The sequence below is a fragment of the Emydura macquarii genome, unplaced genomic scaffold (genome assembly GCF_026122565.2).
Source record: "Emydura macquarii macquarii isolate MOO-44397 ecotype Brisbane River unplaced genomic scaffold, CSIRO-AGI_Emac_v2 contig_1790, whole genome shotgun sequence".
NCBI lineage: Eukaryota > Metazoa > Chordata > Testudines > Chelidae > Emydura > Emydura macquarii.
This window is the reverse complement of record NW_027131927.1, coordinates 6,018,869-6,031,063: the sequence shown is the minus strand read 5'-3', so window position 1 is coordinate 6,031,063 and position 12,195 is coordinate 6,018,869. Positions and strand designations below refer to the sequence as shown.

General features: G+C 59.1%; 1 protein-coding gene across 1 annotated transcript in view; it reads right to left on the bottom strand.

Moving 5' to 3' along the window:
- Nucleotides 1–5,726, bottom strand: part of PRKD2 (protein kinase D2) — a 33,810-nt gene extending 28,084 nt beyond the window's left edge. The window contains exon 1 of the mRNA XM_067556791.1: nucleotides 5,348–5,726. Within this exon, the coding sequence (XP_067412892.1) occupies nucleotides 5,348–5,557 (210 nt within the window). The 5' untranslated portion in view covers nucleotides 5,558–5,726. The remainder of the gene's footprint in view (nucleotides 1–5,347) is intronic.
- Nucleotides 5,727–12,195: the final 6,469 nt, after the last annotated feature.

Below are 12,195 nucleotides of genomic sequence, written 5' to 3'. Positions count from 1 at the left end.
GCTAGACCCATGCCAGCATTGGACCTAACCTGCTGTGGGGCAGTTACAATTGCCTGGCCTAAATCCTCCCAGCAGGGGTAACGGAGGATGCGTTTTTCACTTCCCCACCCCACGCAACTGGGCAGCACCCCATGGGGCTGTTAGATAGCAGCATGTCTGCCACCCCAGAAGTAGATGCATTAAGAGAAATGCATGCATTAGATATTGTTAGGAGCTCAGATACTACGGTAACGAGACCAGATTAGGATGGATTAATGGATGCACAGGGCAGAGGGGTGCATGTGGCTAGATAGAAGAAGAGAGTGCATAGGGATAAATAGTGTCCTATATACACACTGTGAAAAAAGAGGCCCTAAAAATCATGAGACTGGCTTAAAAATAATTGTGTTTTTTTAAAATAATACATTTGGGAGTTATTTATTTGCCTTCTGGTATTGGAGCATCTCAGGGGCCATGTTTTCAAGCTGTGCTCCACAACCACAAGGACATGTATTTTTACAAAAAAAAATAAGCTGAGTCGCAGGCAATAACCTGACTCCTGCAGCTGGGGATTTATGGGAGGGGAAAAAACAAACCCAAAGTCTTGCAAGATCTACAATAAAATGGCGAGAACTGTAATTGTGTTTGGAATCCTTTCTGGATGAGTGTGGGCAAAAGAGAAGATAATGAGCAACTATATGAATTATTTAACTACATTAATAATATAGTAACCACTTAGAAGATATTAATTAGGTCTCTGCCTGCTAATAAGTCTTGTTTTTAGACTGTGTGCTCTCCTGGGTTGGGACTGTCACTTTTGCCATGTATGTACAGCACCCAGCACAATGGGGCCCAACCTAGACATCTCTAGGTGCTATCACATTCTGTTAAATAATTAATTATTTACTCTTCCTGAGTACACTGGGCTTCTTTTGAGGCCTAAAATGTAAGGTTTGGTATTAAAGGATTTGCTTGGGTTTTTTTAAATTGAGAGAAATTATTTGGAGTGCTACTATTATAAAGAGAGACTTCACACAGCTCTGGATTTTTAGATTCTATCTTCCAGTACAAAAGGGTTAAAATCTAGACCCTTTAGCCCCCACCTGTCAAGGCCTGCAGGACATCCTTGTATTACTCTTCACTCACCTTCCTGCTTTCTAATGTAATGTACAAAACCCACAGCCTCCCAAGACTTTGGTCTCTGAAACTCACGACAGCAGCAAGGACAGAACCCAGACCCCCTCCCCGGAAAGGCCAGCGCCACCGGAGAATCTCCATCAACAGCGAGGCTATGACACACAGGTGAGCGGTTCTGATGCCACCTGGCAGAGGGCAGCCGTGTACAGGCACACTCGGCCAACACATTTTCCATGGGCAGGGCCCTTTCCCTGATAACATCTCAGCAATTCAAAGTCCACCCCAATTAGCTATATATTCAAAGCTGGCAGGCAAGGCAGGCCAACATATCTGGTCTCTTGGAGGCCCCCAAAAGCTCTTCTTCCTACCCTGGTTCAGGGCCCCCCCCATGGGACCCAGCCCGTTGTAGATCAGCAATGCCCAGGTGACCCTAATTATTAAGTGCATTACAGTAGCATCCAGTCATGCACCAGGACCCCCTTGTGCTAGAGGCTGTACCTTTGTATTGCTATTAGGTGTATTATGGTAGCACCTAGTCTTGGCCCAGGGCTCCAATGCGCTAGGTGCAGTACATTTTTATTGCTATTGGATGCATTGCAGTAGCCCCTTGGAGCCCAGTCATTGATTGGGGGTGGGGGAGAATGGTGTGTGTGCACAGTTCATGCCTTGTTCCTGGTCAGCTAGAGGAGCTGCTGCTCCTCCAAGCACTAAAACGCAGCCACCTCTGGGGTGGAACCTGGCAGCGCCATAAAAGACAAAAAGCAGCTGCTGTCCAGCAAATCCCCTCTCCACCTCCCCTGGGAGCCTTCCCCTGTAATACCACCTCCCAGGGCAGGCCTGGGGGAGCTGCCTGTCTCCCTCCCTTGCTCCTCTGTCTCCAGAGGCAGGGAATGGATTTCCAGCTAGGGAGGCAGGGCTGGGGGGCAGGAGGTGTCCCCTTAGGACTCCATCAGAAAGGTGAGCTCTGCAATGAGAAGACTGGAGGGAGGTGCGGGGAGCATTGAGGCAGCCTGAGCCCACCCCAGGGGAAGAGGGAACGACCACACACCCCAGCAACGGCGCAAACTGGCTCGTTCTAGGTGGTCCCTGGAGACCCTTCCCTTACAGACCCCTATAATCCCCACCCCTCTCCATAGCAGGCTCCCAGTGCCTCCCTCACCCTCAGTGTTTCCCCTCCTTGACCCCTCCCCAAATCCAGCATCCCCTGCAGGGCTCAGGATAGCCTCCTGTCACTGCTCAGGGGGTATCTGCGCCAGCCAATTCACAACGGGGGCAGGGAGCGGCAGGCGCTGCTAGGGCTGGTCCCCAAAGAACCCGGCTTCTTTCTCCTCCTCCTGGGCTGGCCAGCCAAGGGTTAATCCCTGCATCAGGCTTTCCCTTCTCCCAGCAGCTGCCAAAACGGTTACTGATCTGCAGGAAGCAGACACAGAACAGCAGGCAATAAACCCGAAGGGAGGGAGCTCTCTCCGGCCCAGGCACCAGCCCTCTATTCAAGGCTAGATCAAGATGAAGGCAAAGCCTATGAGCCCTGGAGGATCCACAAAGCAAAATCTAAACACTGGGCACTGCAATGCAGCCACCTCTGGGGTGGAGCATGGTGGCTCTCTATACAAGGATCTCTCACCCAGCACTGAAATGTAGCCACCTCTGGGGTGAGGCGCAGCAGCTCTTTAACAGCCACACAAATTCTCAATCACAGAGGGAAGTGAAGCACGAATCAAATTGAAACTATAGGCAGGAATTTAAGGAAGTGGAAGACAATTATCCAGCCTGGAATTTAGCCAGGAGACTGGAGAAATAGCCCTGCCCTTGTGAAAGCAGCCGTGGGAGCTTTAATAACCACCAGCGATCATGGCCTGGCTTTTGCATCTCCCAGGCAGACAGCACCTCCACCAGCACCTCAGCCCTAGCACTAGACTGGGGCTGGTCCCTGCCTGGGGCCTCAAGGCAATACCCCCACACTGAGTCCAAGGGAAGCGCACCCCCTATAGGTAGTAGCACGTAATTCTTCAGTGGCACTGTGCATCCTTGGATCTCCAAGCCCAGCAGAGTACAAGGCGAGTCAGTAACGTACAGCTGGGGAAAACAGGCAGGGAGAGAGGACGCGATTTGCTCAAGGCCTTACAGCGAGCCAGTGGCAGCGGCAGGAAGAGAACCCAGGAGTCCTGATCTCAGTCTCCTGTGCTGAATACTAGGCCACATTAAACTCCAGAGCTGGGGGTGGAACTCAGGAGTTCTGATGTTCAGAGCCCCCCTGCTCTAACCACTAGCCCCCACACCCCTCCCACCACTGAAGATAGAACCCAGGAGTCCTGACTCCTAATCCTGGGCCCTTTCCACTTGACCACAACACCTCTTCCTGCAGCATCTCTGAGGTCTCTCATCCAAGAGCCACCCCTGTTTACCCTTTGGCCAGCTCCTGCACATGCCCCATGGCCACTACAGTCAGCACCGACTCCTGCCTGCATGTCTGACCCCCCCCCCCCCCACACACACACACCTGAGTGCACTGCACCCCCCCAAGCCCCACAGCATGCCTCTCTGAGGCTGGGGTATCATCTGTGCCCACCCTCCCGACAGAAGCACCTGCATCCAAGGCAGCTGAATGAATCAAGTCTGGGCCAAGCTCAAGGGCTGGTGATCTGGATCGGTTCTGCCCATGGGGCCTGAGCCAGCTGCTAAATCACCCCATGCGCGGGCTCTGGGACTGGGCGTGCTTGGCACACGTGCGGGGTCCAGCTAGGAGATCCAGCAGAGATGGAGATGGGGCCCTTTCCCCAGCCAGCAGGACCTCCCCTGCTTCCCAGCCCTGGCAGCTCTGCCGTGCAGACTGAAGGCTGCCCCACCAGCACAGGGCTTGGAGACTGAAACAAGCCCGTGATGGACCCTCTGCTGCCCTTCCCCTTTAGGCCTCCGCAGCCTGTGCTCTGAGAGCCCAGGGCAGTGTGGATACAGGGGAGGGGGTCAGCCCTGGAGCTTGTTAACGGGAATCAAGCCATCAAGGGTGTCCCTGAAAGATGAACTGCAGAACACACTGCCAGCATGGATACCCAGCCCCGATCCCCAGACCTCCTAGCACAGCTCCCGGCACCCAGACCAGAGCCTGGCCTCACAGCTCCTTCCCTGTCACCCCCAGAACACAGATGGGGGGGCCCCCTCTGGTCTGCCCTGGCCTGGCTGGTCCACAGGCCCCTTGAACCCAGCCGGGCCTCTGTGAACCCTTGTCACTTTCCTGTCTGGCTAGGAGCCACGGCCAGGCCCGGCAGAGTTTCCACTTGCCGGCTGGAGCCCTGCTGCTTCAGGAGCAGGGGTGGGGGGACCCCCTTGCCTGGGGCAGGGCAAGGAGCACAGAGCTTGCAGCTTAAACCTTAAAAGTTGCAGTTTCCAAACAAAAAACCCCTCCCCTGTGGGGAGAGTTGATCAGAGACAAGATCCAGCCCTCAACCCCAACCCAGTCTCACCCCAGCTGGCTGCGTCCCAGCCCCTCCATGTGACCCCACCACGCTTCAATACCCTATCTACACCCACACCGCTTCCCACATCCCCCTGCACCCCACTTCCTTCCCCCTCCACCCCATCCCAGCGTGCCGGTCCCCTCCCCCAGGCACAGCATCAAACCACCACAAGGGAGGTTAACCCTTCCCACTGCCATGCTGCTAACACAGCCTGACACACACACCTGGCATGCAGGCTCCTGGACACACACCCACAGACACACGCAATTCCAGGCACATACATCAGTGATGCATAGGCAGTCATGCAAACACTCCCGCCACACGCCCCACAACCATACACACAATATACACGCAACCGCAGTCACACACACGCCCCACAACCATTCACACAACATGCAATCGCACACACATGCAATCATACACACAGTCACACACACGCCCCACAAGAATACACACAACAGCACACAAACACAATCCCACACACAGTCACACACACACCTCACAAGCATATACACAACGGCACACAAACACACAATCAGTCACACACATGCCCCACAAGCATACACAGAACGCACAATGGCACACACAAACACATACACCCCACAGCCATACACACAGCAATACAGAGACACAGCCAGTCACACAACACGCAGACGCACACAGGGCGAGCGAGACACACACACACGCGCACAGACAGCGCCTCTTCCTCCTCTGGGGCCCGAGTTGCCTCGTTCCTCGGGCAGCGCCCGGACCCCAGCGCCCCGCGCCCCCTTTACCTTCTGGTCCACGATGGAGCACGCCAGCTGCTTGACGTGCGCCAGCTCGGCGGCGGCGGGGAGCAGCACGAACTCCCGGGTCAGCCCGATCTGGATGTGGAACGAGACCCCTTGGCACGGGGCGGGCTCCGGGGCTGCCGTGCACCCTCCCGAGGTCCCGGGGGAAGAGGGGAGGGCCGGGGGGCAGCCGCAGGCGGGTGGCGAGGCCATGGTGGCCCCGGGACCGAGGCACGGACCCAGGCGTCCGGCTCCGCCTGTCACAGCCGCGGGGGGCAGCGCATCCCGCAGGGCGCACGGCCAAGAGCTGGCCGGGGCGCGCGGCACCCACCCGGCCGGCGCGGCGCCTCTCGCTCGCCTCCGCCCGCCGCTGCCGACTTTTCTCCCCCCGGCCCAAACTTTACGGGCGCTGGCCGGGGCGAGGAGGAAGTGCGGTGAGTGACGGGCCGCGGGGCCAATGGCGAGCTCCGCTCCGGGCATGAAGTCAGCGACGGCCCCTCTCCGCTCCCGCCCCGCCCCGCCCCGGCCCGGCCGGGGGAGCGCTGCGCTACGCTGCGCCCCCCCTGCTCCTGCCCCCGCTGGAAGCAGATGAGCTCCCCCCTCCCCCCCCCGCTCTCCAGTGGGGTCTGGAGTCCAGCTCGGCAAGGCGCTGGGGGGCAGGGCGGAAAGGGGCGCTCACCCCCCTCCACGTTTCCTCCTGCGCTCCCCCGTCTGCTGGGACCCCCCCGGGTCGCCCTGTCCCTGCCCCCCACCTCGGCACGGCGCCACCTCCTGGGGCACCCACCCCCCCCGCCACTCCGCCCGGGCACCCCACGCTGGGGAGTGTGCCCCCTGCTGGCACCAGGGAGACCGAGCCCTCTGCAGGCTGGGATTTGCCCTCCTCTTTCCACCTGTGGTTTGGGGGCTGCGCCCTCTGCCTCTCCCCGCAGCGGGGCTCCGTGCAAGGGGGCAGGGGCTGCGGAGGAGAAGGCTCTCAGGCCGGCAGTGGCGGGGACAAGGAGGCGGCCAGCGCTGGGGGGAAGGAAGAGGGAGCCAGATTCTCTGATCTGCTCCAGCCCGTTTGCAGTTGCGTGCATGCACAGCCGCAAGCTTGCACGAGTGCGTTCGCCAATGCGCGCCTGCAGCGTCAGGGGCAAGTCTGCACGGGCGTGTTTGCACATGTGTGTGTTTGCACATGCATGCGCGCAGAGCGGCAAGGTGGCACCCGTCTTTGCACACGCACGGGGACATGTTTGCACAAACAGGTGGTCACGTGATTGCACATCTGGCCATGGCACCAGCCAGCACATCCATGACCCTGGAAGAAGCTCTATTGTGACCATCTCGGGAGCGAGTTTCCCCATCAGAAACCTTTGCCCATGGGGTGGGCCCCCTGCCCTCCCCCCCCAGGAAGGGAGCGGAGGGGGGGCAGGGGGAAGGGAGCTGGGCACAGACTTCCAACTCCCCCCTACTCCTTCCAGGGCTGATCTGGTCTCCGCGTCGCCTGTCTTAGACAAACATCCTGCCGCCCAGGGAACGGTTCCAGCGCCGGATGGGCTGGGAGTTCCCCCACTCCCAGAGACCTGGGGGCAGGACCTGTCTAGCAAGGCTGCTGCACCAGGGGGTGCTGGCTAGGGAGCTGCAGAACCAGGCTCCAGCCCCAGCAGGAGCTGCGAGTCCCTAGGACTGGGCCGGGACAGAGCCGAGGGGCCTGTGAGATGCTGCGCCCAGATTCCTGCTCTGCCTTCCAGCCCCGGGGGGAGCCCTGCTGAGCGGGGACCTGGAGCTGTTCTCCTAAGGGCTGGGAAGTGAGGATGAGCCCAAAGGCCCATCTGCCCCAGTACCCGCTCTCTGCCGGAGCCCTCGCACCAGCTGCTTCAGAGGAAGGTGCCCCCTGGTGGACAACGCAGCAATAACCTGCCCAGCAGGGAAGTTACTTCTTGATCCCACCGTGGAGACACTGGCTCTTCGTAGATCCCAAGGCCAGAAGGGACCCTGTGCCATCACGTAGCCTGGCCGCCTTGTAACACAGGCCAGAGAACATCCCCAGAGCAGATCCCTTCGAAAAGCACCCGAGTCGAACATGCCAGCCGTAGGGAGCGGCAGGAGCTCCTGGGTCAGGCCGCTCTGGCTGGAGGCCAACAACCCTGGGCGAGGGGCACCAGACTGTTGTCACCAGCTGTTCCAGTGGCTAATTACACGCCCCGTTAAAAGGCCTTAAACTCTTCTTCCTGCAGAGACCATGGCTCCTGGTCTCCCGTCCCTGTGCCAGGATATCAAGACTCTCTCCTCTCCCTTCCCCCTCCTTTCTTCTCCAAACAGGCCTCATCTTTCAGTTGCACCCCAGCTTTCCATTCTGTACATGGCTCCGGCTCCCCCTTTCTCTCGGCTCCCCTTTGGGCCAAGCAAAACCAAACCCGTGGTTCCAGTCTAAGGCGCTTGCTGCGTTAGAGCGTGGCAGCCAAATATTCCCAGTCTGAGCAGCATTGTCACTGCTGGGCACTGAGGGCCCACATCCTGCCACCCCGGGCGCTTCTGCAGTGCTTGCCAGCCAGCCAGCCAGCTCACAACCAGGCGTCCATGTCATTATCCCTATTTTACAGATGGGGAAACTGAGGCACAGAGGGGGGAAGTGACTCGCCCAAGGTCACTCAGGCAGGGCACGGGCAGAGCTGGAGATAGAACCCAGGGTGCCTGAGTCCCAGCTCACTCAGTTGTGCCCCAGGCACCCGTGCTCTGCGCTGTTCATTTCTTCCGCTATTAGGTTTATTAAAGTATTGGGTAGGAGACCCAGGATCCTGTTGTGCCAGGCGCTGCACAGACACAGAACACAGAGCCAGTTCCTGCCCTGAAGAGCTGCCAGGCTAAGTACAGAGGAGTCTAATAGGCCAGGAAGACTGCTTTATCCCCATCCTGTCCTGAGTCCTGCATGGGGAAGTGAGGGTGGAGGAGGAGACCTCGCTCGGCATTGTGCCAGCCAGTGCCCCTGGCCCTCGGGACTATTGGCTAATGGCGCTGGAGGCAGGAGGCAGGTTAGGGGGTTGGCCACGCAGAGATGGAGCGGCAGCTGCCCCTGGGCAAGGGAAGGCTGAGCACAGAGTCGCTGTCCTGCCCTGGCCCCGCACCAGCCTCCCTGCCCGAGGGAAGGAGCCTGACAGGTTGGGCAGCATTCCACCCCAGCCACCCAGGCGTGTCAGTCAGAGCTGGGGCCATCCGGGCCCCCCGACAGCAGCCCCAGCGGGCAGGGATGCTGCCCCAGCTCATGCCCCTGGGTGTGGGTGAGCATGTGCGGTGGGCGTGCACGTGTGGGCGCCCCATCATGCTGCCATACATGGTGGGGGCGTGCATGCAGTCAGGTGTGTACAGCTGTGTGCACGGTGTTGGCAGGCACGCCGGTTCATGGGGACACATGTGTAGGCCTGTCCTCAAGCATGTATGTTTCTGCACAACGGTATGCACCGTGCATGTGCATCTATGTACAGTGCATGTGTGTGCAATGCGTGTTCATGCATGTGCAACCTGGGGTCTTTGAGCAGCTGGCTGATCCTCCCTCCCAAGCCGCAGAGCTGCTGGGGGTTTTGCTGGGGCTCCCGGAGCCAGGTGCCCACTAGCACATGGAGCTCTCCCACCTGCCAGGGCAGGCTCTGCTTTACAGGCCCGGCCGCGCCCCCTCAGGAGCCTCAGAGTGAGTTGGCAGCAGGCTGGGCTTCTGCGGCAGGCTCTGCAGGTGCTTCCCCTGCCAGTCCCTCCCCCAGCCACCACCAACACAAACAGCAAGGGGGGGGGGGAGAGATAGGCTGCTTCACCAGCCCCCTCCTGGGAAAGGAGCTGGCCTGTGCCAGCCACAGGGCAGCTCTACCGCTGCTCCTCAGTCCCGACCTGCAGCCCCCAGGCTCCCCCCATCTCTACTGCCTCCCCCCATCCCGATGGGCTCCCCTCCCCAGCTCTACCACTGCCCCTCCAACCCAACCCACACCCCTCTGGGCCCCCCCCCAGCTCTACCATCACTCCTCAGTCCCGACCCAGAGCCCCATGGCTCCTCCTTAACTCTACTGCCTCTCCCCTATCCTGACCCACATCCCCCTGCTATCCCAGCCCCGAGCTCCCCCTCCACACAGCTCTGCTGATGCAGCTCAGGTCTTGCCCCATAGGACCCCTGCTGGTCCCTGGCCCTTACCTGGCTGGGAGAGCACTACCATAGTTAGAAAAAGGAGCATCCCAATTAAACAAACATCAGGAGGGAGATAAGGGAACCGGGGCATCTTTGCTGGAGATTTAGGGGGCGGGAGGAAGCATTTCCGTTAGTCCCAGCCTCTTCCCCCAGGGTAGCTGGTTCAAAACCAGTTCCTCCTCTTTTCCGAGGACATTTGCTTCTTGGAAATAAGTGCAATACGTGTGGGTGTGCGCATGTAGGTGTGCGTACTTGTGCACGGCCAGGGAAGGTTCCTGGCAGCAGCAGCTAAAAGCAACATTCAAACCTCCTTGTAGGAAATGATCAAACAATCTGTCCATATAAAGAAGCCTGACAGACATCTTCAGCCCAGCCGGGGCAGGGGAACTTAGGGCCCATGTGCCTGCAGCTCCCATTCGCTTTGGGGGGCTCGGCCCCTCTGGAGATCAAGGCCTCAGGAGGCACCTGCCCCCGAGCTTTAGGCCCAGGCAAACTGTTAGGAAGCTCACTTCTCAATTCCCCTCCCATCCCGCTTCCCCCACCTCCTCAGCCACTGCCAGGGGAAACGGATGGTCTAGGTTAGCTCCCTGTTATTATTAGGTGCAATATGGTAGCATCTAGAAGCCCCACTCATGGACCAGGACGCCATTATGCTAAGGGATTTACAATTTTTACTGCTATTACATGTATTATGGTAACGCCTAGGCCCCCATCACAGACCAGACCCCTATTGTGCTAGGAGGCTGTACATTTTTATTGCTATTAGGTGTATTATGGCAGTGCCTGGGTTGGCATCCCAGTTCCCTCGAGCCATTGACCAGGACCACATTGTGCCAGGCACTGTACGTTTTTACTAGCAAGGTGTACTACGATAGCACTCGGGAACAGGCCCCCCTTGTGCCAGAGACTGCACAAACACAGAACAGGGACAGGCCCTGCCTCACAGAGCTGATCCCCCGAAACCCTCCCTCCCAGACACACACGTCTAGGGCCCTTCAGCTCACGGGGCCCAGCCGGTCTCAGCCCCTGGGTGACAACAACTCACACAAGCAAGGCCAGACTAAGGCAGTCAAAGGCCCTTGGTACGCTCCTACCAGCCCTGTGCCCTGCACCCACCTATCTGCTGGAGACCCATCACCACTCGTCTTCCTCCCTTTGGGGGGCTGGGGTCTCAGCGCCTACCTGCTCCGCTGGGTGTGTGGAGGGACCCTTCTGACACCAGCTTCATGGAGTCGCAATAGGGTAAAGAGATCCCCCCACACACCCTTTTCCTTTCAAGAGACCAAGTGCCCCTGGCAATTTCTCTCTTAGCAGCTGCCACAGAATGGGCAAAGTAGGCTGAGCTCACTGTCACTACAGGGGCCTGGCACCCCTGCGATGCCAGGAGCCCTGGCAGGGACGTAACTGCAGTGGCCAAGCCTCAGAGGTAGGTGAATGCCCCTTCACTGCCATCCAGCCCCACGCCAGGACTGGGCCCTGCTGTAAAACTCCCATCGATCAGCCGACGCTGGTTTCAAACAAGCCCCAGTGCTGGGGATCAGGCTCTGCTCCCTGCTGGGGGCGGAGAGGAGGAAAGGCCCACACCCTAGCAGCGTGAGCCTCCGGCCATCTCCAGCCCGAGAGGGGGAAATCACAAAGGAGGGCAGCAGCTGGGATCAGGGTCCCCATGGAGCTGCCCCCTGCCATGATGCAGTACAGAGCCACACTGACCTGGCTGGTGTTCGTCCATTGGCCAAGGGAGATGGACGCAGACCGAGTTGCTCCCATTTCTGTCCCTGGGCACTGGAAGCTACTATTAGAGCAGTCTCTAGGGTAGCTTTGGGGGCGGTTCGGGGGCGGGGTGTGCAGATGTTTATCACCCCTCTCCCTGGCAGGCTCCTATGCCCCTGGGGAGAGGAGCTTCTCTGCCAGGTGAGCATCATCCCGCTGCGCTGATCCTGTGCCTGAGCGGGGGAGCATCAGCCTGGCTCTCACTTGGTCACTCAAGTAAATCCCTGCCAGTCACTCTCAGGCCGGGGGGGAAGGGGGTTTCAAGCCTTGGGGGCCCCTCCAGGACCAAAGGAAGGCACAAATTATAACCGCAGGGAAGAGGGGGCTCTGATGGGCCCACGCGACAGGAATCGGGACCCTTGCTGCCTGTGCGGGGCAGGGAACAGCCCCAAGCCGGATCTGCTGTAACATTTATTTTGCTTTAATGTCACAAATCTTGGATGGCCAGTATCTGCCCCTCCCTGCCACCTCCATCCCAGTTCAGGCCACGAGGCCCATCTAGACCGAGGTCCCGCCCGTTCAGCTTAACAGCCCGGGTGCCTGGGACCCCCTTCGCCCCACTGCAGATCACAGCAATGGGCTCATCCCCAGCCTCCCTGCTCCTATGGATCAGGCCCTTCGAGCCCAGTTTCCTGGCTCGTCAAAAGCAATCCCTGCTACTTTAGCAAGTGATCCTTCCCCAGCTTGACCCCTGTGGAAGCAGGCAGAGAATACTTCGCTTTCCCTGCGAAAGGGGCACCTGTGTGAAACGCATGAGCAGAGCGCACGGGGGACACCCCACCCGATGCAGCTGCCCCCCAGCCCGGCCTGAGCAGGGCCAGGGCCAGGGCCAGGGCCAGGGCCAGGGCTTGGTTGGGAGGGGTCAAGAACCAGCAGGAAGTGATGCAGTGGGCACTAGCAGAGCTGCGCTGCTAGAGACGCTGTCGGCCAG